The sequence below is a fragment of the Brassica napus genome, chromosome A7 (genome assembly GCF_020379485.1).
Source record: "Brassica napus cultivar Da-Ae chromosome A7, Da-Ae, whole genome shotgun sequence".
NCBI lineage: Eukaryota > Viridiplantae > Streptophyta > Magnoliopsida > Brassicales > Brassicaceae > Brassica > Brassica napus.
Window position 1 is genome coordinate 23,662,678 of NC_063440.1, and position 27,782 is coordinate 23,690,459.

General features: G+C 33.5%; 3 protein-coding genes, 1 long non-coding RNA gene and 1 other non-coding gene across 6 annotated transcripts; 4 read left to right on the forward strand and 1 right to left on the reverse strand.

The window, feature by feature from the left end:
* Positions 1–524: 524 nt before the first annotated feature.
* TRNAI-AAU lies at positions 525–598 on the forward strand. The gene has a single exon. It is a non-coding gene; the product is annotated as a tRNA-Ile (tRNA).
* An 8,908-nt stretch (positions 599–9,506) lies between these two features.
* Positions 9,507–11,235, forward strand: LOC106357185 (protein BIG GRAIN 1-like E). Its single transcript, XM_013796863.3, has one exon. The coding sequence runs from the start codon at positions 9,976–9,978 to the stop codon at positions 10,954–10,956; it is 981 nt and encodes a 326-aa protein (XP_013652317.2). The 5' UTR covers positions 9,507–9,975; the 3' UTR covers positions 10,957–11,235.
* A 5,260-nt stretch (positions 11,236–16,495) lies between these two features.
* LOC125576303 lies at positions 16,496–18,235 on the forward strand. Its single transcript, XR_007314717.1, has 2 exons — positions 16,496–17,226; positions 17,301–18,235. It is a non-coding gene; the product is annotated as an uncharacterized LOC125576303 (long non-coding RNA).
* Positions 18,236–22,888: 4,653 nt separating this feature from the next.
* Positions 22,889–24,631, forward strand: LOC106357186 (squamosa promoter-binding-like protein 6). 2 transcript variants are annotated; one of them, XM_022689128.2, is made up of 2 exons: positions 22,889–23,066; positions 23,435–24,631. In XM_022689128.2, exon 2 carries the CDS (start codon positions 23,449–23,451, stop codon positions 24,355–24,357), a length of 909 nt encoding a protein of 302 aa, XP_022544849.2. In that variant the 5' UTR covers positions 22,889–23,066; positions 23,435–23,448; the 3' UTR covers positions 24,358–24,631. The 2 variants fall into 2 exon arrangements, with proteins under 2 accessions (XP_022544849.2, XP_013652318.2); XM_013796864.3 differs by having other exon boundaries at positions 23,441–24,631.
* A 91-nt stretch (positions 24,632–24,722) lies between these two features.
* LOC106357187 (protein CRABS CLAW) lies at positions 24,723–26,366 on the reverse strand. The gene is made up of 7 exons (XM_013796865.3): positions 26,159–26,366; positions 25,877–25,996; positions 25,679–25,787; positions 25,472–25,520; positions 25,278–25,353; positions 25,133–25,192; positions 24,723–25,030 (listed from the first exon to the last, which is right to left on the reverse strand). Exons 1-7 carry the CDS (start codon positions 26,255–26,257, stop codon positions 25,004–25,006), a joined length of 540 nt encoding a protein of 179 aa, XP_013652319.1. The 5' UTR covers positions 26,258–26,366; the 3' UTR covers positions 24,723–25,003.
* Between the last annotated feature and the right edge of the window lie 1,416 nt (positions 26,367–27,782).

The window sequence follows — 27,782 nt, forward strand, 5'->3', positions numbered from 1 at the left end:
TACACGTTTATATGCCTACCGTACCAATCCATCACGCTTGTGTGGTTGTATGTATTTTTTTAAGTTCTCAATTCTAAAAATAAAAATATAAGATGAACATTAAATTTTCTGCTAAGCAAAAAATGTTAGTGTTATGTCAGAATTTTCTTTAACATATAACTTATGAAATCTTTTATCAGTTTTCTGTTACTGAAACAACTGTTGCTTTAAAATTAGAAGTACATATGAATATGATGTATACACAGGCAAAGCAGCTAGTATTATGTTGATGCTATCTTCTAACCACCACGTTCATATCTCTCTTTCTCCGTATAAAAATATATCTTAAGAACTCGAAATGAAGGAAGAAGGTACTGCACGTAAGTGTTAGGTAGTAAAAAGAATTACAAAAGAACTTAATATCCAGGAACGTGAGCTTTGTTTGGATTAATGAGGCTTTGGATACTATGAGAAAGCCCATCAAGCTGCCACTTAAAACCGAAATACATTAATTGTTATAAACAGTACTTACGAAATCTTTCAAAGGCCTATTAGCTCAGTTGGTTAGAGCGTCGTGCTAATAACGCGAAGGTCACAGGTTCGAAACCTGTATAGGCCATTTATTTTTTTATTTTTGACAAAACCTGTGTAATCCCATTATATTTCCATCCCTCTCAAGTCTCATCACAGTCTCATGGTCTTCTCCCGCCCACGCCAAAGGCTCCGAATGGAGAAAGCGGATCAAGCGTTGCGGATCTAGCGGACCAAGCGGATCGAGCGGAACAAGAGTGGATCGAGCGGATCGAGCGGAACAAAAGTGTATAGGCCATTTATTTTTTTATTTTTGACAAAACCTGTGTAATCCCATTATATTTCCATCCCTCTCAAGTCTCATCACAGTCTCATGGTCTTCTCCCGCCCACGCCAAAGGCTCCGAATGGAGAAAGCGGATCAAGCGTTGCGGATATAGCGGACCAAGCGGATCGAGCGGAACAAGAGTGGATCGAGCGGATCGAGCGGAACAAAAGTGGATCAAGCGAATCTGGCGGCACAAAACATATATTTGAATGGTGAAAGTGAATAAAAAGTGGTTCAAAGTACTGTACAAATCTAAATTAATCTATAGAAATTATAATACTATTTATTTTTAAAAACACTTTACAAATGAAAATTATATAATTTTATTCAAATATAAGAAAAATGATTTAAGTATATATATTATTATTTTGAGTTTTAAAATTAAATATGTTCCTGGTTTTGGATGCATTGAAATTGATAAAAGCGGTATAAAATAAATTTAAAATAATTTCGTTAAGAATTAAATTTTTATTTAGATTTTTTATTAATTTTATGGTTATTTAAAAAATGCAATGAATATAAATTTTTAATTCAAAATATAATAGAAAATTAATTTTAACATATATATATATATATAATTTGGATGATTAAAAAACAATATTGTTTTTTGATAAAGTAGTGTAATTTTCAAATGATATATTGTGAACACAAGTGCGAAACAGTAAAGATATAAAAAACATACTACAATCACAAATAAATATTATTTCTTATAGTTAAAAAAAAAAAAAGTACGAACAGTGGTTCTACACACAAGAAACACTCTGGATTTGCTATATATTACTGTAGAAAGTGGTTCTGTAACTTTTGTTCATATAATAGAACTGCTAGTGGTTCATTATTATTTTATCATTTTAAAAAAGCAGTCCAACATTAGCTTAAATAAATTGTTGAATGGAAATAGAGAAGCAGTCCTTCCACTTGGTGTGTATCGACCACTTATTATATGCTCCCCATTCATACTCAAAATTAATTAAATATATGAATAGAACCTATCATTATGTCTAGTCTAGAGTGTTAATGAAGGAATAGTAAAAAAAATTCCTGAATTTATTGTTGAGCGAAAAATTTCGTCAAAGTTGTCATCAAAATAGTAAAGAAGACACTGTAGTTTCTTCTTGTTTTAACCCCCACATACTGTGACTTCAAATTCACAATATCTAAAAGCGATATGAAAAGAAATGAGAAAATGTGGTAAAAAGATAAAAGGCAGTGCGCGTCAAATCTTGAAAATGGGATGGATAGTGTGGTGTTGTTTTTTGTGTTTTTGGCCGAAGAAAAAAAAGTTCTAATAATAATCAAAAAGAGACAAAGCCAATCTGGTAACTTAGTTCAAGCCACTCCTTTCATATCTTTTGGTGATTGATTACACGCTTATCTTTTATTTTATTTTTTTGATAAAATTACACGCTTATCTTATCCTCTTCAATTATACATGGGAGAGATTATGGACAACTCCCCAGTCTTAAAAGAAAACACACACATGGCCTATGGGCTCTTGTTGGATAAGCTTGAAAGATATCTTAGGTTACAAGTTTCCTATTTGAGTTATGTTTATCTAAAAGAAATTAGGAAATATTGAAAGTGTTGTTCTGATTAGGATTAGGATTTAGTTGGTCATATATATAGAGATACATGTGTGTTTTCACTACTCACGATTTGTGTGTGAAGTGATCTTGTGATTTGAGCTTTGAGTGTTTAATAAGAGAAGGACTTCTTATTAAGGTTTGTTTGTGATTCAATATTTGGTATCAGAGCCAAACATATTCACAAACTCTTCGACTCCGATCAACGACGAACGCATACTAAACCAATAACATGAGTGATATTAAGGAAGAACACGAGATGAATGGCGCAGAAACTAGACCTTCCTCTATACGATTTCCTATGCTAAACTCTACAAATTATACAGTTTGGGCAATGCGTATGAAGATTGCTCTCAAAGTGAACAAAGTGTGGGAAGCCATCGACCCGGGAAACAAAGCTGAAGATAAAAATAACATGGCCATTGCTTTGCTGTTTCAATCCATCCCTGAAGCTTTAACGCTCCAGATTGGAGATCACGACACGGCAAAGGCTGTGTGGGAGGCAATTAAGGCAAGACATGTCGGTGCAGAGAGAGTGCGAGAAGCAAGGCTTCAAACATTGATGGCAGAGTTTGACAGACTTAAGATGAAGGATGAAGATACAATCGATGCCTTTGTCGGCAAGTTATCCGAGATATCTTCAAAGACAGCGTCTTTAGGAGAAACTATCGAAGAATCAAAGCTTGTGAAGAAATTTTTAAAGAGCCTACCAAGGAAAAAGTACATACACATTGTTGCTTCCCTTGAACAAGTTCTTAATCTAAACGAAACAAGCTTCGAAGATATTGTTGGTCGTTTGAAAGCATATGAAGAAAGAATATCTGAAGAAGAAGAAAGTCAGTCAGATGACCAAGAAAAATTAATGTATGCGAATGCAGAATCACAGCAAGGTAGCTATAACGGCTACGGTGGCCGTGGTGCAAGAGGACGCGGAGGTCGCTCTAACTGGCGTGGAAGAGGACGAGGTCGTGGAAGTTTTTATACGCAACGAGACGCTTACAAACAGAGCAACGGACAGAACCAGGGACAAGAGAGAGATATATCTCACATCACTTGCTTTAGTTGTGATAAACGTGGCCACTATGCAAGCGACTGTCCCGACAAACTGCTTAAACTACAAGAAACCGCTGAAAACAAGACTAATAATACGGAAGAAGCCGACGAACTAATGATGCATGAAGTTGTCTATCTTAATGAAAAAAAGGTGAATCCAAGCGTTTTCGAAACTGAACTTGATATGAAAAACATGTGGTATCTTGACAATGGAGCCAGCAACCATATGAGTGGAAATCGTTCCTTTTTCGTGAATCTAGATGAGACAATCACGGGAAAGGTAAGATTTGGTGACGATTCTAGAATCGATATACGAGGAAAAGGAGCTATTCAATTCATCTTCAAAGGAGGGGAGAAGAAAGTACTGCACGATGTATACTTCATACCGGGACTAAAGAGCAATATCGTTAGTCTAGGTCAGGCCACTGAAGCTGGCTGTGAAGTAAACATGAAAGGTGACACTCTAATGTTGTACGACAGATTCGGTGGACTAATGGTGAAAACAACTAGAACTAAGAATAGACTGTACAAAGTGAAGTTAGAGGTTCATGGAGGAGCGGAATGTTTGAAGATAGTCATGACCGAGTCAAATAGGTGGCATGCCCGCCTCGTCCATGTCAAGACAGAAACAATGAAGACAATGATCAGAAACAAATTGGTCGATGGAGTCCCAAACATCGAAGTAGAGAAAGAGACATGTACGTCATGCTTGCTTGGAAAGCAAGTAAGACAACCTTTTCCGAAAACAACTACCTTCCGAGCATCACGTCCTCTTGAACTCGTCCACGGAGACCTATGTGGACCTATCACGCCATCAACGCCATCAGGAAAGAAATATGTTTTTGTTCTAATCGACGATCAGACTCGTTACATGTGGACAATCTTGTTGTCAGAGAAAAGCGAAGCATTTGATAAATTCAAAAACTTCAAGGCGGTAGCAGAACAAGAAACTAAAAGAGAGCTAAAGATGTTCAGAACAGACCGTGGTGGTGAGTTTATGTCACGAGAATTTCAAGAATATTGCAACAAGAATGGAATCCAACGACATATGACAGCACCATATTCTCCTCAACAGAACGGGGTTGTAGAGAGACGGAACAGAACGCTCCTTGAGATGACTAGAAGCATTCTGAAACATATGAACGTACCAAACAATATGTGGGGAGAAGCGGTGAGACATGCTACCTATCTGATAAATAGGATCACGACAAGGGCCCTGCAAGGAATGACGCCATACGAAGCTTTACGAAGTAAAAAGCCAAACCTATCTCATGTTCGTGTTTTTGGCTGTGTTTGTCATGCTCGAACCGATACAGTGGGGCGAAGAAAACTTGATGATAGGTCGAGAAGATTAGTCCATCTGGGAACTGAACCTGGGTCGAAAGCATACCGTCTGTTTGATCCGGCTAGCAAGAGAGTTGTAGTAAGCCGTGATGTTGTTTTCGAGGAAAACCGAGAATGGGACTGGAACAAACCAACTACAAGTACTCTTGAAAGCGACACGTTCCTGGTTGGTTACAATCCAGTAAAGGAAGGAGCAGGAGTAAGAGCTTCTGACGATAATAACGTTGATCAAAACGTTAACCAAACTAACGAGGAAGATGAGCTAAGCGATGAAGAAGATGATAACGTCGACGATTCTCAAAACGGACAACCTGAACTACGAAGATCATCCAGAGCCGTTAGTAAACCAGCATATCTCGATGATTACATCCTTGTTGCAGAGCTGGAGTGCGAACGACTTCTTATGGTAATAAATGACGAACCATGGGACTTTGAAGAAGCCAAAACAATGAAAGTATGGCTCGATGCATGTAGAGAAGAAATCTTTTCTATAGAGAAAAATGACACTTGGGAGCTTGTAGATCTTCCTCTAGGAGTTAAACCTATCGGTTTAAAGTGGGTCTTTAAGATAAAGAGGAACGCAGATGGAACAATTAGCAAATATAAAGCTCGGTTAGTGGCAAAAGGCTATGTTCAACGACATGGTGTCGACTACGACGAAGTGTTCGCTCCTGTAGCTCGCATTGAGACTATTCGTTTGATCATAGCCTTAGCAGCATGTGAAGGATGGGAAATCCATCACTTGGATGTGAAGACAGCATTCTTGCACGGAGAACTTAAAGAGGAAGTGTTTGTATTACAGCCAGAGGGCTTTCAAGTCGCAGGAAAACAAAACAAAGTCTATAAACTAAAGAAGGCTCTCTATGGTTTAAAGCAAGCACCCAGGGCTTGGAACACGAAACTAAATAAAATTCTCTTGGAACTAAAGTTTCAACGATGCTCGAAGGAGCCTTCATTATATAGAAAGAGGGAAAAGAATGAAGTTCTTATTGTAGCAGTGTACGTGGACGATCTACTGGTGACAGGTACGTCACAACGGTCCATTATCGAGTTTAAACGCAAGATGTCTATGAAGTTCGAGATGAGCGACCTTGGGAAGCTAACCTATTATTTGGGAATTGAGGTACATCAATATGGTGAAGGCATTGTACTAAAACAAGAACGGTACGCTCAAAAAATATTAGAAGAAACCGGCATGAGTATGTGCAATCCTACGCACATACCAATGGATATGAATGTAAAGTTGTCAAAGTCTTCTAAAGAAAAGAACATAAATGAAACAGAGTATAGAAGGAGCATAGGGTGTCTACGGTACTTACTTCATACCCGGCCAGATTTGTCTTTCGCGGTTGGGGTATTGAGTAGATACATGCAAGAGCCCAAGGAGTCTCATGGTGCTGCACTAAAACAGGTCCTACGATACTTACGGGGAACTACCACACTCGGGCTTGTGTTTACTCGGACAAGAAAGCATGAATTATTAGGTTTCAGTGACAGTTCTCACAACGTAGATGACGACGATGGAAAAAGCACTACAGGACATGTGTTTTATCTAGATCAAAGTCCAATATCATGGTGTTCACAGAAGCAAGAGATCGTCGCGTTGTCATCATGCGAGGCAGAGTTTATGGCTGCAACCGAAGCAGCTAAACAAGCGATATGGCTTCAAGACTTGTTAGGAGAAGTTGTCGGGAAGTCAAGCAAGAAGGTAACAATACGAGTGGATAATAAATCGGCTATTGCACTGACGAAAAATCCGGTTTTCCATGGGCGAAGCAAACATATACATCGAAGGTTTCACTTTATACGTGAGTGTGTTGAGAATGAGCAAGTAGATGTTGAGCATGTTCCGGGAAATGAGCAAAGAGCAGATATCTTGACAAAATCACTTGGCCGAGTTAAGTTCTTGGAGATGAGAAGACTTGTCGGAGTTCGAGATGTAAGTAAAGATGAATTCAAGCTTAAGGGGGAGAATGTTGGATAAGCTTGAAAGATATCTTAGGTTACAAGTTTCCTATTTGAGTTATGTTTATCTAAAAGAAATTAGGAAATATTGAAAGTGTTGTTCTGATTAGGATTAGGATTTAGTTGGTCATATATATAGAGATACATGTGTGTTTTCACTACTCACGATTTGTGTGTGAAGTGATCTTGTGATTTGAGCTTTGAGTGTTTAATAAGAGAAGGACTTCTTATTAAGGTTTGTTTGTGATTCAATAGCTCTTTCATCAAAAAAAAAATTATATTATATTGATGGTTATCAAAAAAAAAAATATATATTATATTGATAATAGCGCTAAGAATGCTTTCTTATTTTTTAGTATTTTGGTAACTTGTTAGGTCTGGATTAGTGCGTTTAGCAAATTTCTGAACAAGAAAAAAAATCTGAACAAGAGTTCTAACTGATGATACTAGCTGCTAAATATACTCAGATCAAGTAAATTAGAAGTTTATAACTAATACATACGTGAATTACCACTTGTAAACAACTTAGTTATCAAAGAAAATAAGTCCTTGGGAAGAGGTTTAACCATTGATTCTAATCTGAATCCTGTGTGTATGATAGTATGAGAGAGATTATGAGCCAAAAGGATTGGAACTTTCTTGTTACTCAAAAAATTCATGTGTGAATGAAAGTTGCGGAAGGTGAAAATGGTGGCCAGTCTTTCGAAGCCCACCACACTGTGTTGTCTCAGAAATAAGGCATTGTTTTTCGTAATAGTTCGAAGAGTTTTCATTTGTAGGGCCAAACATTTGAGCCCACTGTGGAAAACACGAAAAACTTATTGGGCTAAATGGGCCCAGTTATAACTTATCGTGTTTCGGCTGTTTCCTAGCTACTTGAATGATTTGCAATTGGAGAGGATAGTTTCAGGGGAAGATGAACACATGGGGAGTGTTTGATAGAAAGAGATGGGATTGGTGAGAGAAGTATAGCCATAAGAAGCAACTTTAAGAGTGCTGAGGTTCACAATAAAAGAAAGCTACCTTACAATTCTCCCTCTTTTGTTTCCTTCACCAAAACCTCCAAACTCCAGATATTGACTTGACAATCATAGAAATATATTTTAGCAAAAAAAAAAAGATCATAGAAATATAGGGAGATCTTTTATTTTAACAGAAATGTTTTTATATACATAAAAAACTAAAATGATTCTTTCTTTATTGGTCAAAGAAAATAGCATTATTTTCATGAATATCAAGGATTGGTTAGGTATGATGGAGATGGAGATGGAGATGCAACTGTCCACTACAAAACCAGGGGGCTCAGGTGCTCTTAACATATCCTTTTCAACGTGTACGCCTCATGACAAAGCTCTTCCCTAGTTATGTCTTTGTTGTTGATTGTTTTACAACCAAAACCATGTCACGTGTCATCTCCCTTGACATGTCTCCGCACGTGTGGGCTCGAATCTCATCTTAACCACTACTTACTATTCGTGGCATGTCTATGTCATGCCTTTGTAACCATTAAATATGGAATCTATACAACGTGACGTTGCCTCCTTCCTAAGCCCAGTTTTTTCTTCTTTATTTACATCTTCTTTTGTTATTAAAGAACAAATTTCTAATGTTATTCTATTAAAATATTAATTCTGTATTGAGAAATTCTCTATAGTATATCTCACCAGTCCTCGTAACACATTCGATCAGCTGTTTATGAGAAATTTTTATCTCTTTGTTCCTAAAACTTGTTTTTAGTCTTCGTTCATAATTAACATCCTGTTACACTAAATTGGATTCCAAGATTCTATATTGTTTTAGACTAGATTATAGCAAACTTTATTGGCCATACTTTTTTTTTTGAGCAACCAACTTTATTGGCCATACAAATGGTAGAACAACTCGGGTTATGATAATCTCAAACTCATAATATTCGGACAAGTCTGCTTTGGTTTATGCCCTAAATATTAACCAAATAATTCATTAAGTTCAATACAAAAGAATTTTGACAGAGATATCATAATACCATATTGATCGTATAATATGTTTCTTCGATGTTTTCACAAAACATTACGGATAAAATCTCAGAAATCCAGCCAAGCGACTAAGATTGTGATGGGAGGTCAGGTCAATTAGATGTAAAAGACAAAACGAAAAAGTCACAAAACGGTTCTTTGAAAGATCGAAGAAATACTAGTAGTAAATTTAAAACTTTCACTCATCAACAGATTTGGAACTTTTAAAATGATGAATTTAATGGCAATATGTTTACTTTTTGTTTAGTATCATTACTACAAATTTAAAATTGGATTTCTCTTTGAAGGGTATTGTACTACATACTTTTTTGGGTACTAAATACCCTAAATACTGACCTGAGAGTGATTATAAAAAGATCATTAATTTGACTCTCATGATTATTGAATAAAGATTTAATTGTCATGGATGAGTGACTTCAAAGCTCTTCTTCAAAAGATAAGAAACACACCCACAATGTTTATTTTACTAAATTAAAGAGACACACGTATTCAGATTCTAAGAATTTTTTTGATCTACAAAATTAGATTAAGGTCACAAAAGATTTGTTCAAACAGACATTTATACATTAGTTAGAGCCTTAGAGGAGTAAGAATTATTTTTAAGGTAACTATTAACTGGTATAAATAGAATTTAATGGACTCATGCGTCTTGTGTGGATTGCTGTCCATAACCGACCAAGTTTTTGAAAACCAAGGACAAATTGCAAAAAGAAAAAAAAACTTCAAAGTTAGAATCCAAGGCACACCAGAGAGGATAGCCCCACATTATCATAAATACAATCAATTAATTTCCTACACCTTATCAGAAAGCTAATAAAATCAAAGGAGCCCACCTTCTCCTTCAATTAAGTTCCTCACTCACGCATTTTGTGGGTCACACAAAACTCTTATGACATATGTCCCTCCAAATTTCTAACTTTTTCAACATTCAAACCATTTGATTGTAACCATTCTAAATATATAAACTATCGTAATCCACTAATATTATTGACGTATGGATATCGCATGATGTATACGTTTTACGACCCGTATATTCACATACTTAATGATGAAAGACTTACAAGTCACATTATTTGTTGTTATATAAACCTAAAGACCTTATATTTCATTCTATCATATACTGTAAACTTGTTCCTCCTTATCATCCAAGTATCTCATCTTCAAACCCTAATTTAATAATGTCCATGAAAGGGATCTCATCAGCAGAACCAGATAAGGTCTCCAAGAGAATGTCTTCTCACAAGCGCACTGATGCTTATTCTGGCGAGCTCGACGTGTTCGAGGCCGCCGTATACTTCTCCGGCTACAACGACTTCTCCTCAGGTGACCATAGACACACACAAAAGTATAGTTATAACGCTGCGAGAGAGGAGAATCGAAGGAGATGGGGAATATTAGGAGGAGGGAGAAGAAGAAGCCTTGATTTACCGATGAGATATTCAGAGCAGGTGCATCATCTTCACCAAGATCATCCTGAGAAACAAGATGTTACAATAATCAAAGAGAGGTTTGGTAACGTGAGACACAAGCAACCAAGCTCGCCTGGTGGGAGAATCGCCAGCTTCTTGAACTCTTTATTTCACCAAGCGGGCTCGAAGAAGAACAAGTCAAAGGCAAAGCCAACGGACCGAGAAGTCGAAGATGAGATCCCTGGAGGTGGATGGATGAGGAGGAGGAGAAGAAGCAGTATTAGCCATCTCTTAGGCTCAAGTAAATCTAATTCAACAGCCACAACGACATCATCATCATCAAAATCTCTGTTCTCGTCGTCAAGCTCGGGTTTCAGAACTCCTCCTCCTTATTTAAACACTCCCACCAAGAACTACAAGCAGTTCTTGAATTTCACTTCTACCACAAACCAAGTGGAAGTACTGGAAGAAAAGAAAATAAACAAAGAGTTGTCTTGGCTTGATGAGAAACTTAGAGTGATGGAAAACCTCTCAGAGAAAGATAAGTTTTGGGCTGACCATGATGGTGATATTGATGATGATGATGATGATGAGGCCCGGAGAATAAAGAGCAAGGGAAAGGATGATGATGGAATGGAGAGTGATTCAAGTTCTGATCTCTTTGAGTTGCAGAACTACGAGTTGTCTCGTGGAGGCTTGCCAGTTTACGAGACTACCAATGTAGCTAACATCAACAACACTCATCTATAATCTTTGTCTTGGAGTGTCATGATGAATCCATCAGATCTTGGTAAAAAACCCATAAAACAATAATTATATTAGTTGTTCTTGTCTGATCGATTATATGTAATATTCTTTTGGATTTCTTGGATTTGATTGTGGAAGGTTTTTTTGGTATGAGATCTGAGGGTAGATTTGATAAATACCTTCTCTCACTTGGATTTTGTTTCCAACTCGTTACGTGTATTTTCCTGTAAAATATTTTTTTTGTATAAATATTGTTAATATTTTATCATCAGATTACGTGGTGAACCATTTTTTTAGCAGACACATTAGAGAAATTCGGTGAAGAAATTTGTCACTTTGTTGCATCAACCACCGGAAAATAACTGAGCTATGTTTTGGACCATACAGTATATCGTTCATAATAACTGTCATAGAGTAAATACGATCAATGAAAGAATAAGAGCCATAAAAACATATGGGACTATGGGACCGATAAAAATAAAGAAACTGGCCGGTTAAGTTTGTTCGGCCACTTACTCACTTGGTTGTTTTTCTCTTACATATATTAATTTGTTAGTTAGGAGTCTTTTTTGTCGTCGGTTATGAGTTATGACGCCACTAGTTCTCAACTTAAGTACTTAACGGTGGATCTGTCACATGAAAGGAAAGAAAACAAACAAAAATTGGGGAACAACAACGTTATCCACATGTAAGCTCAGTTGTTCATACTTACAAACTTAAATATATTATAATAATAAGAATTAGCAATAGCAATCAATGGCTTATTTTTAGAGTTGTCATAGAGCTTTGATAGATATGAGTCATATGACCAAGTATAACTAATGTCTAGGTCGAAGATTGATTTAACCTTAAAAGATTAATTATCAATTGCTTTAGATAAATCAATTTATTAACAAACTGATCGAGGACAAAAGAGATATCCAAAGCTTTTTGACATGCATAGATTGCGCTTGCTTTTCAAATTTCTCAATTTAACCTATATATATATTAATGCATGCAAATACGCACTAGTATAGTATAGCCTTTCAAGGACAATTATGATGTGTTGGTCGTTAAATAAGTTATCTGACTACAACTTTTTTTGAATGCGCCCGAAATTCGTTTTATATTGTTTTCGTTTAGAAATACGCCTTTGTTGAGTAGTGTACAATATGGTGAAATAGAATCTTGGAACATAAAAAGAAGCTAAATATACTTTTGGGATTCTGCCAAAAGATGATCCCATTTTAATCATATAATAATAGGTAGGTTAAGGTAATATTTTTTTCTTTACAGTATTACATCAAATATATAATTATTGGGGAGATACGTTTCTTGTAAGTATTTTCTATAAGTTTTCGATATTTACTAAATAAACCAAATCAAACAGACAGGAGGGTCAAATGTATAAACAATAAACTCATGCCGAATGTGAAAAAGAGAAAGAGACAAGAAAACTCATGGAGCTACAAACAATGATACATGTCACCAATATACACAAACTGGGACATATGAAATAAATAACGTAGTGGGTGGAGGGTCCAAACATGTGATTATCATAAAGTTGAGGTAATTATGCAAAGTAAAATGGTATGATAATGAACCTTGCATGTTAAGACACTCACAAATGGTGAGTTTGCATTTAGGACTTTAGGTTCAAGAACTAATGATTTACGTCATATATGTTGTCATATATACCAATTTTACTTATTTAGATTATAGGTTTATTTGGTTTCCGCTTAATTTATTAATTAAATATTAATTCAGTATTACAAAAATTATTTTTGAAGTAGAAATTTCAACGATCAATTATTTGCAACTCAATCTTTATGTTTAATAAAGAGTTAAATTTAAGTTTAACTATTATTGCTTAAACTCTAGGTTGGTTAGAGATATTTGATCTACTTTTTCTTCTTTTACCGCTCTTCAACATTCCACTCTCATCGGTGTTTAAGCGTAATAGTGCTCTCTATATTTGTGAACATGAAGCTCAAATTACTCCGATGTCTTTAAGGTATGTACCAACAGTAGTATAATACTGTAATAAAGAACTAGGAGTGGAGACTAGGATGTAAAATTGGATGGTATTTTGAATATAATGTTAACATTAGAGGAAAAAACTTACTAGGCTAATATATTGAAAAATATGTAAAATTCAACTAAATTGGATTTTAAATAAAATTTTAAAATCATATTTGAATAATAGTGATTTTTTCACTTTTAATATAAATCATCTCATTCGTTTAATGAATTATTTAACCTTAGTAGGTTTCTCATTATTTTTCCAAATCATTTTAATTAGCTAGGTAATTTCAACGTCGTTTCAAACTATTTATTTGAAATTCTTTCGAGCTTTGATTTCAAAGATTCAAGTGAAGATTATTTGTGGATCTCTCTACTTCAAGTAAATTTAATTTTTCCTTATAACATTTTTGACCCATGTTTAATTGATTTACTATTATGGTTGTTCATCTTACTCGAGCATACATTCGGTTTCGGTTGTAATCGTTAAAAAGCTTTAGATTTTAATTAATATTTTTTTCCCAAAAAATAATCTAAATCATCTCAAATCTTAGTTGAACATACCTATTGAATTTTATATTTATTTTAATATAAATGTAATTATATTGGAAATATTACTGACGAGCTCTATTCTCTTTGGCTTTGATCTCAAATATTAAGTTCAAAATATCCGGACTTTTAATCGTATTCAAAAGTTATTAATAGAAATCATTACTCATCTTTTCAGTGCACTTTTGACTCTACACGGTGACTGTTACTTCTTGGAGTACTTATTTTAAAAAAAATAATTTTGAGAATTTTCGTGGAAACTGGAAATATTGACGTGGGACAGGCCAACCATAAAGAGATAAATCTGAACCTACGTAGCCCATTATTCTTTTACAAAAAACCCTACTTTGCCCATTGTTAATGGGCTTAAAGTAGTACTTAACTTTCGTATTTTGATGGACTTGGCTTTGCATAATGCACCAAAATTTATTTCTCATTTATTTTCGGCTCCGTATTTTAATTATATATAAACTGTTTATTGACATAGAAAATAATAATATACTAGATTTTGATCCACACTTTAAAAACACGAAGCTATCTCTTTTTAAATATATTATTTAAGAACATATTATCTTTATAACATTTATATTTTTATTATTGTTTTTTTGTTATATTTGTAGTAGTTGTTTTATATATTTAGGATAACATGTATTGAGATATAAATATAAAAATATATATAATGACTCGCATTTTAAAAGTACGGGATTTGTTTCTTTTGAAAATTAAATATTTGTTAATTGTAACCTTATGTGTTATGTGATGATAACTAATTTTTTTAATAGTGTTAAGGTTTTATAGTCATACAAAGTAATTTTGAAGAGTTCCTTGTATTAATATTTTTTGTTTATTGTAAACTATTAAATCCCAAATATCCTTTTCGTAGCGAATTTTAAAAGGTGATTAAAAGAAATACAAACAAAAATTTGAATCCATTTTTATGTTTTACTGTTTTTAAAATGGGTTTCTAATTTTTTTTTGTCAATAAAAATCAAGTATTTAAATGAGCTTTGTCTATAAATTCGTGAAACCCAACCACAAGTAATCCAAATTCTTCGACGGACTTAAAAAAAACAGGAAACGAAAAGTAATAATAAAAAATTATATTCAGATTTTTGGCATGGCTAAAGTGCTAACACAATGCAAATAGCATATATATCATAAATGAATTTTAGTATAGATCTTTGAAGTATACATAAAAATGATTATAATCTGATTGGGTTTCTGATAAAATAGAAACGAGCTTGAAATTCTAAGCTTTTTTACTGCTAAAATGGGCTTCTAAATTCACTTTTAAATACATGTTTCTGTTTCTGACTGGTGCAATTAATGTGGCCAAAAACCATTTAAAATTTTCAAAATGGTAATAGCAATTTTTGTAATTAATTAGAAAAGTCAAAGACGTAATCATAAGAAAAATTATGTTTTAATAGTATAGACACCTGAAAAACAATTATTGAAAAGGGTCACATCTTTGATCTTTCAAACTTATAATCATGTAAAAAATATCAGTGTTCAAAAACGCGGCGCCTGAGCAGCCGATTCCATGTCCAAGTATACGCTCCATGGTGTATGTCCTTGACGAATTGAACCAGTTCAGTGACGTTATGTGGTGACTGCAGATTCACATCAACCGTGGTTTAAGAAAATACAGACATATTATGCTCTGTTTTTCTACGAATTATGCTGTTTAGAAATCAGAAATCTTAAAAAAAATTGGTTTTATTATTTTAAAGCTTTATAATTAGATGTTGGATTAAAATCTATCAATTTCATGTATGTAAAATCGACAACAATGGTGGATAAGGAAACCATAGGCGCAAATTAGATCAAAAACAAAGAAGTAGACAATGGTTGAAAGGTAATTTTGTGATCCACTAAATCTAAATTCAAATTCAAATTAATTGGGACTACAAAAATTGAACCTAAAAGCATATTATGTGTAAAATTTTATTTTTTCTTCTTCAAAATAGAATAATTCGATAATGGAGTTTAATACCCAACTTTTTTGAAAAAAAAATGGAATAACAAACAAAAAAAATATAAAACCCATTTTTTATTTTATTATAAAGTAAAAAATGTAGTGGAGGTATAGCAAATTTGACTTTAAATGCGCTAAGTGCATGGAAAAGGAAATAAACCAAAAGCCACAAGACATAACTCACGTTTCACAGTTTTGATTTAACTTTTACAATGTTTATTTTATTTTACTTTATCCAAATTAAATTTAATATTCTATGGATATAAATCAACCGTATGGATTGCGCCTAGCGCAATTTCGAACCTTGAGAAATATTAGTATAGCAAAGAAGAAAGAAAACGAAACAAAACTATAAAGTAATTGGGACTAGCTTAGATTCCATCACCTGAAAAGTGCGGTTAGTTGGCCAACATGATGTGTTCTGGCTCCCACCAAAACTAAATAAAAGAAAAAGAGAAAGGATTGATTTTGTAATAAAGCAAAAGTTTTGTAAAACTTCTGACGATTGCGCCCACACACGATCCACCACTAATCTTTTCAATTCGCTGATTCTCAAATATTTCTTGTATTCTTTTCGCGAACCCAAAGTTTCTTTTTCTTTTATGGAAACCCCATACATTCTTCTTCTAACTTATGCATTAATATGGATATTATTTTTTTGAAACGATTTTATTTAATAGCTATAACCAAAAAATAATGTTCCCAAGTTGCTCTATAGTATTCTTCGTAGGTTGTTGCTTTTTATCTTTAAAATTGCGTAGCCACCAACAAACCAAATAATTATCAAAAAGCGTGTTTGTTAGAATACAACCCAAAGATGTTTAAACTTTGGATTGTGGGTCGTGACAATGTCCATTGTGATCTATCTGGGTTTTTATTATAGTGAACATATTTATGGTCTCAATTAAGTGTTTGAGATAATGTGAACACATGACATCAGTAGTCAGTTGTGCTGCCTGTCTTTAATACATGCAAAAGGTCTCTAATACATGCCACCGTCGTCCTTATATGTATTAGACTATACAAGACAAGCCCAAGACAATACCAACAAGCCCATTACTATGTTATAAAGCTATGTGTGTTAGGGTTCCTTTACAAGTAGACTAGTAGTATAAATGTGATTGTAATGTGATGAACAAAGTAACTTTGGCTGCGTTGAATGCAGCCTCTCCTTTCATATTTATGAATCATTTACAATCTTACTTATCTTGGTGACAAACATAAAGATTCTTAGTTTCATTGCACAATAAAGCTTCTTAAAACTATTTCATTTTCTGTGTCAATAAGCTCTTATGAGCAGAATCTATGTTGTTTTGAGTTTATTCACATGGTATCAGAGCTGCAGTCGATCAGGGATCTACAAATTTTTATTTCTTGCTCTCAAGCTTCTGCTCGTTTCTGTTGAAGAAGTTTCGTGGCTTACAAAAAAAAAAAACAGAGCTTTGTCTGAGAAAGAAGAACCTGCGAGAAGACCAAGCCTCTCAACGTTGCCCTGCCCAAGCCTCTCAACACTGTCACTTTCCATAACTAAAGCTTCAAACTTTTAATCCATGAAGATTCAGAGGGTCTTGAAGAAGGAACAAACGACCATTTTCTACCCCTGAAGCTCCAAGGATTTAGTGTTTTCTCGATCCAAGCAAGCAGAGAAACAAGACATGAGCTTTATTTGAAGAAGAAGAGTTTGGTTCATCTGAAGAAGAGTCTGAGTCCTCAAGCCGTTGATGTTCAGTCGTTGACACGTTTCTGTGCGTTTTATTACTTCATAGTAGTTAAAGGTTGAAGCTTTATGACAGCTAAAGTCAGAACCTTTGAGAGACAGCTAAAGTCAGAACCTTTGAGAGTGCACGAAGATTGAAGAGTCTGAGTTTCGAAGGGAAACGTTTCACGTCATACATCACGTGTCATGAGTGGCCAGAGATCAAGCGGACTAGAGGCATCACATACTTCATCGCTGGATGGAAGAAGTCTTCAAACCAAAATATCTATGGTAATATTCGTGATCTCTTATTAGACATGGTTTGAGATGGATATTGGCTGGTTTAGATTCGTAGGTCTGGAACTCAGAAAGTTAGATGAGATAGACTGTGATTGATTGGGCTGATAAGGGTGTGTTTAGATAAGCAAGTTAGGGTCGGATATGCTGAATGCACACAACCTGTTCGATGAAATGCCAAAGAGAATGAACTGCAATGTTCTAGTTGGTTATTGGATGGAAAATAGACAGTGGGTAGGATTGAAGTTGTTGTGGGAAAGTCCCTTTTGTATCAGACAAATTTGTTGAGTTACATGGGTCATGAAAGAACCCGGACTCTTTGTGAGAAAGAAAGGTCACAATGTACCTCTGAGTGAGATCGACTAAGCTCTCCAAGTTCAAGAGAAACCTCTGAGTGAAGCCATGCGATACTCTCCAAGTATAGACCAACAATCTCTTCTATGTGGTGAATTGAAGATTACACCTATAGCTCCATTTGATCATGCTTCCACTACCTACTCCCCAAGCCATTTGCATTTGCGGTTCAAACTCAGCATCTTGCTTTCACCTGACGCTAAGTTTGCGGGAGAGTATTAGACTATACAAGACAAGCCCAAGACAATACCAACAAGCCCATTACTATGTTATAAAGCTATGTGTGTTAGGGTTCCTTTACAAGTAGACTAGTAGTATAAATGTGATTGTAATGTGATGAACAAAGTAACTTTGGCTGCGTTGAATGCAGCCTCTCCTTTCATATTTATGAATCATTTACAATCTTACTTATCTTGGTGACAAACATAAAGATTCTTCCTTTCTTTAGTTTCATTGCACAATAAAGCTTCTTAAAGCTATTTCATTTTCTGTGTCAATCTATCTTATTAAAACTCAAGTACAAAATTGGAGTGTTTGGAGACTTGAATAGGACTTTTAAAAATTTGGAGTGTTTGGAAACATGGATTGCAGTCTTTTAAAAAAAAATATTTTTGTTTGAAAACAAGGATAGTAGTATTAAGAAAAAAAGTAATGGGCTTATGTTTTTTTAAAAAATTGAAAGTTATCTAAGCCACTTTTAAAATATACCAAAATGGGTCAATCTAATTCCCTAAAAAAAAATTTTCTAAACTAACCATAAAACAAAATTTAAACTTTATATACAGATTTCAAATCAAAATAATAATTCAAATTTGATTTATATCAAAAATTGATTCAAAAATATACATATATTCAAAAATGGATTTTTATTAAACTATTTTTCAATAACCATTATAAAAAAAATATTGTCAATATATATAAGAAAAATATAATACAAAGCCCAATTTGAAATACCAACTCAAATTATGGTTTTCATATTTCATATTAAGTTTTAAAAATATAATATATGTAATTATTTATATGATGGTATGTATAAAATACTATTAATTATATGATTACTTATATGATGGTACATATAAAATACGATTAATTATATGATGATAAAATACGATATATAATAATGACTAGGAATGGGCTTTTGGATACCCATACGGGTTTAGTTCTGATCGGTTTGTATTTTGGGTTTTCGGGGTCAAAGATTTCAGCCTTATTAGAATGTTTCTAAATTTTGGTTTGAGTTCGATTTGGATCTTTGCGGGTTTGGTTTGGGTTTGGATAACTAATTTAAATTATTTTTAAAGTCTTAAATCATTATATATTTTAAATTTCTCAAAATGTATAAATAAAATAATATATTACGTATAAATTAGAATAACATATGTCATAATACTTAAGCTTAACATATCAATTGGCTTGATTTAAAATTTTGAATACGAAATCAATAATTATTTTAAGTATTTTTGGTGATTTGAGTATACTTTAACTATTTCAGATATTTACTTTTGACTATCTATATATATTTTCAAGTATTTAAACCAATTTAAAAGTATCATTTTTGATGTTTTATATACGTTAAATCTAAAAATAATTAATATATATAAGTATATAAATCTATTTTTAGATAAATTCGGATACCCAAATACTTCGGTTCGGATCAGATTCGGTTCTCTAAATAACAAAATTTTGAATAATTAGAATATTTAATCAATTTATGTTTGGGTTTGGTACTATATCTTTGGATCGGTATCGGTTATGTTCCTCGGATTCATCCAAATCCTAATAATTACATGAAAAACAAATATCAACATATTTTTCAAAATATACACCCGCGCGCCTGCGCGGGTCAAAATCTAGTAAGCTCTTATGAGCAGAATCTATGTTGTTTTGAGTTTATTCACAATATGCTGTATTTGTGAATTAAATTTATTTAGGTATTATACCAATAACAACATTATAAAGTCTTTTTCCGAACATTAGAAAGTCTTTTTAAAACGATCTACAATGTTAAAAAATGCAGTCTATACGTCGGTTTGGACTTTGGATGGGGTCGACGCTAAGCGGTAGTCAGTCGAATTTATATAATTCAAACATATAATAATGTTTAATCAAATATGTGGTATATGAAGACATCTAGAAAATTTTTAAACATTAATATGAAAATTATAATTATATTATATTTATTATAATTTAGTTTATGCATTTGTATTTTAAGTTGATTATTTAAAAAATAATTTAAACATATATGTTTATTCATCTTTATATGTTTAAAAATATTTAATTTTCTTATTTAAAATCATTTATATATGTTAAACTATATTTTATACCTAAAGTTTGATATTTCAGAATATTTTCTATTAATTTTCTTAAACTAATATATATATATCTTATGTTCATCTACGATCTATTAAGTGTTTAGCGTGTTTTATAACAATAAACATATATATACAAATTTAGATGTGCTCGAACAACTCCACTAAAAGAATTTCAATTTTAGATATCTCACAAAAAATTGTGTCCGAAAATGAAATATTTATTCAAAAATATTTTATTTGAGATATTTCTAGATGAGTCAAAATACATATTCTTGTAAACATAATTATTTTATCAACTTTTGTGAGAAATTTAGTTTTGAGAATTTTTGCAATATAAGTGTTATAGGTATATGAGCCGCACCTAACTAATTTTTAGTTGGTCTTTTTGGGTTTGGTATCTCTCTGACATAGCAAGTTGTTTTGTGGCTGTTATTGTATCAATACAATGATATTTATATTTTCTCTAGTTCGTCTGGTAATTTTTAATAATTTATTAGTTCTAGTCTCTAGATAAATAAATTTATGTCTATATATGTATATGTGATAATTATTTTTGGGCAAACAAATTTCATTAATGGAAATTTAAGATTATAAAATTAATATTGAAATTTCTAAAAGATAAATTATTATATAAACAATTAAATGTATCATAAATAATCAATGTATAGTTTTCTTTTTATGTATTTAAATTCTCTGATGCAAATTGTGTATTTTACTAGTAATTTTTGGATAAAACTTGCAATAATACGTATACACGATGAAATGAAGCTTGGAATTCTTGTAAGAAAAAAAACATACATTTTTTATTTTATCTTTACAAATTTTGATATTATTTGCCATTAGTAAATACTAGAGCCGGTGTCCGCGATTCGCGCGGATTATATATGTAATTAAAGTAATGTTTTATTAAAATTTGGAGTTTTAGTTTCTAAAAGTATTAGTTAAGTTTTGTTTTTTTTTTGGATGTGAAGACGTAGAAACAAAATAGTTTGACAGTAGAAATAAGTAATTATCCAAAGAGAATAGAATCCGGTAGATAACGAAAAAGAATTAAAATAAGATAAGACGTAGACGATGTCTGTGAAGTATATTATGAATGATCTTGTAGAGCGGCCACTTTCTATTGCGGGCGGACCTATAGATAAAAACAATTTTGTTAGTACATCTTAATTATTGAGTTTGAAGAGTTTCGGGTGGGCAGACTTACTGGTAGTTTGCATCTTATGGTATAGAAAGTTGTTTAAGATTCCGGGAAGTCTGCTCTCGGTGATCATCGGATCGTGATTCTGGAGGAGAGAGAGAAAGGAATTTAGTATTTTTTGTATAATGTTGTGTATTGGGTTGCAAATAATATTGGATTACCTGGTAGGTGCGATAGACCGTTGTATATTTCTTTGTAGACAATGTTTTTAACATTTTCTATCTTTTGATCCTTTCCTTGTATAATTTTGAGGTCTGATTTGGTAGTAACTCGGGAAAGACCAACATAGAGCTGTCAATGGGTGAAAACGGGCTGTGGCAAATACAGTACGACACCTTTCAAACTCTGACCCTGACTTTTGTTAATTGTCATTGCGTAACATAGCCTGATTGGGATGGAGCTGTTCGGGAATAAGTACAATAAGTAAATGAAATTATTTTGTTGGAGCAAGTAGTCGAGACATGTCTCTATTATATTTTGGCTTTTAATAATTGAAAAATATAGAACATTGCTGGATTAAGTGATTTAGTTTTGTGTATACCTTTCACTTTATTCCGTACTCTTAGTGGACGTCCGCGTTTACGTTTCGTTGTGTTCGAACTTGATGACTCTGATATTGGTAAGAAAAATATTAGTAATAAATTAAGTTGTGATTATAACAAATAAAATTTAATAAGATGTCAAATAATTCGAGACTATGACTTTTCTTGTTTTAATATATGTGAATTTCCATAATAAGATGTCAAATAATTTAATATCAGTTTTTTTTTTGTTTTAAAATATTAAGTAAGTTTAAACATTTAATTAACATCTGAGGGTTTGGATTTTAAGATCTGAGGTACGGGTATGGATTTTACGATCTCAGGTAAGAGTATAAATAGGGATCTAGATATCATCGAGACGGACAGGGTATGTGGAAGGTCTGTGGGGATCATGAATGGAGGATTTATGAGAGCACATTGAAGTACCATCACTCTCATCGGAGGCGTTATGGGGGATGAGTTGGGGGAGAGGAAGAGAATCGCGGAACAGAGCGAGACGCCGCTTAGGGTTAGGGATGATGATTTCAGAGGAAGGGGCTATATAACCCGAACCGTAAGAGCGTCTCTGAATTTGTCTGGGAGTTGGGCTTAATGGACTGTGACACAAAATACATATGAAGAGAGGCAGGGAGATAAGGTTATGGACTGGGCCGTGATGATTTCGTTTTTTTTTTTAATTTCAAGCCCACTTCGTTATGACCTGGCATATTAGTTGGTCCTGATTATTTTGCCTATGTGGATAGCCTTAGGAAGCTAGAATTTAGCTTCTTTTATATAGTGGGATGATAACCTTTGCACTTCAACATTTTCATTTGTTATCTCTTTTATCTTTGGAGTAAAAATGGAGTTTTGAATTGGAAATTCTCTAATAAGATGTTGATTTCAGTATGTTTTTTTTTTAATACGGTGTCTCCGATCATTATTGTACCCAGTAAATACGGTATCCATAGATTGCCTTTGAAGTTCTTCCAGTACAAAAAAAAATTACAGAGATGGAGAATTTTTATAAAAAGAAAAAAAAAAGGGAAAGGATGTGGGAGAAGAAAGATGGGTATAGTAGTGGAAATCATGTTGACCCCCCAACACTATTCTATTCTCCATTCGAACTTTTCTTTTATTTTCTCTACAAATCTCTCAACAGAGTTCCTCTGTTCCTCTCTCTCTCTGCTTTTCTAATTAATCGGTTAGTATTTTCATTCTTTACTTATTATTTTTTGATTCTTCGATTTGGTTCTCCTGTTTACTTCCCAATTACTTCCCAATAGACCCTTTAATTTGTATTTAAAATGGAATAGGGAAAGTCCAGTTTTTTTTTTTTTTTTTTGAGTTTCCACTGATCCTATTTGGTTTCCCCTGTTTTTGATGGAAAAAAAGTATTGATTTTTATTCTTTGTTTCATAGTTTTAGAGTCTAAATATAATCGTGGGTTTGTCTCAATCCGATGAATAACTGAATCTTTCTCACTCACAAGGACAATTGAATTTTCAAAGACATTGAAAGATTCCTTCTTTAGTTTTGTTGAAGAAAACTGATTACGTTTAGTGTTGTTAGTTTCAGTTTTGCTGATGGATTCTTGGAGCTATGGAACCTCCTTTCTTCCTTCTGATTCCTTTCCTGAGAATCCAAGATCCTTGGCTCAGGGACTCTCTAATGAATTTGACAAGGTTGATGATGTTAATGGACTCCAAGATTTCAAACTTAGGAGTTTTATGGATTACGGGAACTATGATGGTTCTAGAGCTAAAAAGCCTCGAGCTTCTTCAAGCTCTCCCTTGTGTCAAGTCCATGGGTGCAACATGGATCTCAGCTCTTCGAAAGATTACCACAAAAGGCATAGAGTTTGCGAGGCTCACTCAAAGACTTCTGTGGTTATCGTTAACGGTGTTGAACAGAGGTTTTGCCAACAGTGCAGCAGGTTTCATTTCCTCTCGGAGTTTGATAATGGGAAAAGAAGTTGCAGAAGACGATTAGCTGGTGACAATGAGAGAAGAAGGAAGCCTTCTTTCTATTTCCGGCATAAGCTTCTTCCTCAAGGTACAAACTCTCTGGCAGGTAACAAGGTTCATGGTAGGCTCGTGAGTTTCAAAGATGAACCTATGTTTCCTGAGGAAAACATGAGTTTTTATTCACCGGAAGCAGCAGCTTCTTCTGGTGTATCTTCGATTTGGGACTTGCATGAGGCTGGGCCGCCACGTTCTACTTGTGCTCACTCCCTTCTGTCAGCTCAGTCCCAACAATGCTTGTCTGAAACTAGTCCAAACAAAAGTTTCTCAATCACTCAACCAAACCAAACTCTCAATCACTCAACAATAGGCTATCATCAGATGCAACCACCACCGTTGAGGACTGTTTCATCATCCACAGTTGATCTACAGCAACTGTCATCGCATCTTCAGAGAATCGAGCAACAACAGAGGAGTTTTACTAATGATGATGTGAAGCAGGAGTATAATAACGAGCTTTATTTCCCCTAGCTCCTAATAGGAGGGGAATAAAGATTAAGTCTGCATGGTTAGATTAGTAGAATAAAGATTAAGTCTGGTTACAAGTGTTTTTGTATCTGATCTGATCTTGTGTATTATTATTATTCACCAGTCTGAAATAAAAAAAATGTTTCAGATATCTATGCCTGCTTATTTCACAGTGTTTCAGTCCTTTTGTTTTTTTTGTTATTTTTCAGACAGTTTGTATATAACGATGTGATGAATATTCGCTGTAAAAGGTAATTTGCTCTTTTATTTGGTTCTACACGTCATCTGAGATTCTCATATTCCAAGTTACGATGTTGAAAGTAACAAATCCTTTGGAAAATAATTTGTACTATAGATAGAGACGAGAGAAATAGGCAGAAATTTTATAGGATTAAGACAAACTTATAACGTCCCGACATGAACGTCCAGATGAACACAGCAACGTAATGTAGCTTTCATATCTAAGACAGACAGAACTAAAGATACTAAGGCAACATCATTTCTGCAGAGACATACAAATGAAAACACACCAACTTTAAACATCTAAAGCAACACAACATGAGATAAACGACGCAGCTAACTAAACCCTTTGCAGAAAGGTTGATCTCGCACACGTGCGTTTATTATTTTTAGGCATTTCCTTGGGATATCACTTCTTCTCACCAAATCCAAAACCCTACAAAAACAAGAAAAAACTATTAAGAATCATTTTTAACAATTTGTTTATTTATAAATATTATATGTCCGTACGGAGACTGAGTTGATTTGTGTAGCTTACATGGATGTTGCTGGCTCCGGAAGTAATGGAAGTAGGAGAATTGGGTATGTACTTAGCCCACTGTTTGTCACATATTTCAGTTGTACAAATAAATTTAGTAAATATAATTAGATCCAGTCGTAAAAAGTAGCGACTGTTGTCTTACATTTTTGGCAGCAGCACTAAAAGCTTCACGATGTGGTATTTCCGGATTGGCACTCTTGATACGTTGTATCTCATCCCTTTTTATTTTTGTTTTTCAAAAAAGAATAAGGAGAAGAAGATTATATATATATGATCATATTATTCATGCATTAATTTTCTTAACCTGTAAATGAAGAAGAAATGTCAAATAATAACCTCATGAAGCGGTTGTAAGCCGATGGGAGTCTCTGCTTCTTCTCAGGAGCTGCAACACCAAACATAGACAAAAATTAATTTCTTGATAAATAATATATACCATCGTATATTTAAAACGACTACAATTACTCATAATCAGTCAGAAATGGTAAATAGTAGTGTAAGAGTCTTGTGGCTTAAGAAAAAAAAACGAATCTGGTGGCTTACGTTTAACGACAAAGGGTGGTCTAGGAGACGGTGGCTGGTCACTGGAGGTAGAAGAGGAGGAGGAAGAAGAGCTTCCCTTCTTATACTCACTCCCACCAAAGCTCTGCATCTGCTTGTTCAAAAAACTAGACTCATCATATGTATATATTAATAGCTATATATTTGCATAAGTATATGTATAAGTCATGTTTTATGAACCTGAAGGGTGAGGCTGACATGGCCTTGCAGAGGAGGGGTTGTGGTGAGAAACGAGAGGTTACCACAATGGCCACATTTCACCGTTACAGTGTCAAGCATTCTCTTCATTGGTATCCCAACCTATATGTGTAGATATGATTAGGTTTACAATTAACTCGACCCCTTGAAAAAAATACACATTGATACATAACTTCCCATGATTTGCTTACTTTATACAATTATACAAATCTATATGTACCATGCATGTAGGATTATATATTTATCTTTGTGTGGGTTATTTACCGCGAGGATGGTGTTGCAGATGCTGCACCGGACGTAGTAGAGATGTTCGGCTTGAGGTGAAACCCTTGAAGCCATGGTTGGTTTCTCTTCAAGGTTCATGATCTTTACGAATGGGTTGAAAACCACACTTGGGAGAGAGGGAGAGAGATAATAGGAAAAGTTTTGTAGAGTTAGGGTTATGGTTATTTTATGAGATATGAAGGCTTGTATATATAGAGAAGTCCAGACATAGTGAGACCATGGAGGTATAGAGAACGAGAGAGAGGCAAAGTTAGTTCAAGTGTTGGACGTATGCGCAGTCCATAAATGCATTTTATTATCTATTATACAGCTAATAATATCTTAAAGGTTATAAAAAACCAAATAAAATGTTAAACCAAGGATTTTCGGTGTAGATACAATTTTAGTGTAAAAACATTTTAATTAATAAAACTAGGGGTTAGGCAACATAAATATAAATCCATCATTAACTGACTCAAAATTAAAAGAGAGGGATATTTGAGTGTAAAAATTAATTTCTTTCCTCATGTCATATCATATATAAACAAATATATATGTTATAAATTAAAATAAGGAACCGGATCTAGGGTTTTATGACTTTTATCTATGTTTCTACTGTTGCTAGTGATAGTACATACGTCCTCTGCAAAATCTTGCAGACGTATTTAATTTGCTTAAGAAAAATTAAGACTTTAAATATCTCTCCTCGTACATTAGATTTTACTATTACTAGGTGTTCTGAAAATGTTTTTTCTCTATAATATATGACTACTAATGGGTAATGGCGCCTTAATGATGATTAATATAACTAGTCAAAATTAACCCAAATGAGGGAAAACAAATTAATCTAAGCAAACAGTCTTACTTTTATATTATATACATCAGCTTCTTTTTTTTTTGAACAAATATTCATCAGCTTCTACATCGTAATAGTTGGACCCTAAAAGTTTTTACATCGTACATACATTAATCAATACGCATGACATGATGCAAAGGACAAAAGTGAGAAGAATGATTAAGATATTAAAATATTGAATTTTAGATAATATATGGTGTGAATATGATTAGATTCGTTCAAGTTTGATGCCAGCAATCCTTGACTTGCCCACATGTTACAAATTTAAGAATTGTCGTCCTTTCTGATCTTTGATCTGCTTTTTTTTTTTTGCTTCTTCAGAAAAGTTTCACGCAAATTTTCCTGCAAAACTGAGAATATAACTTGTCATGTTTCACAAACTTTTTATTCATCGTGAAACTTCATTCAATAATAACTATAAAATAAAATAAATACAGAACTCTTTAATTAGCAGTCGAGAAACAACCAAATCATTGGATCTTCAAATCCAACTATACATAGATTGGATTCAAAAAGCAGAAAGTGATTCCAGTGAGGATCTTTTGATTTGCCACTTTTATATTTTAAGGTTAAGAAAGTTTTGCACACTGCACTACAAGTTTACTATTTCTGGATGATGAGAGAGTTTACATATATACTACTATACTTTTTAATACTCTCTCCATAGACAAATGATTGATGTTTTAAGAAAAAAATTTGTATACAAAAAATTGATGTTCTAGTTTTAATTAATGGATTTTGCTATAAACCTAAAACATAAATTAAAAT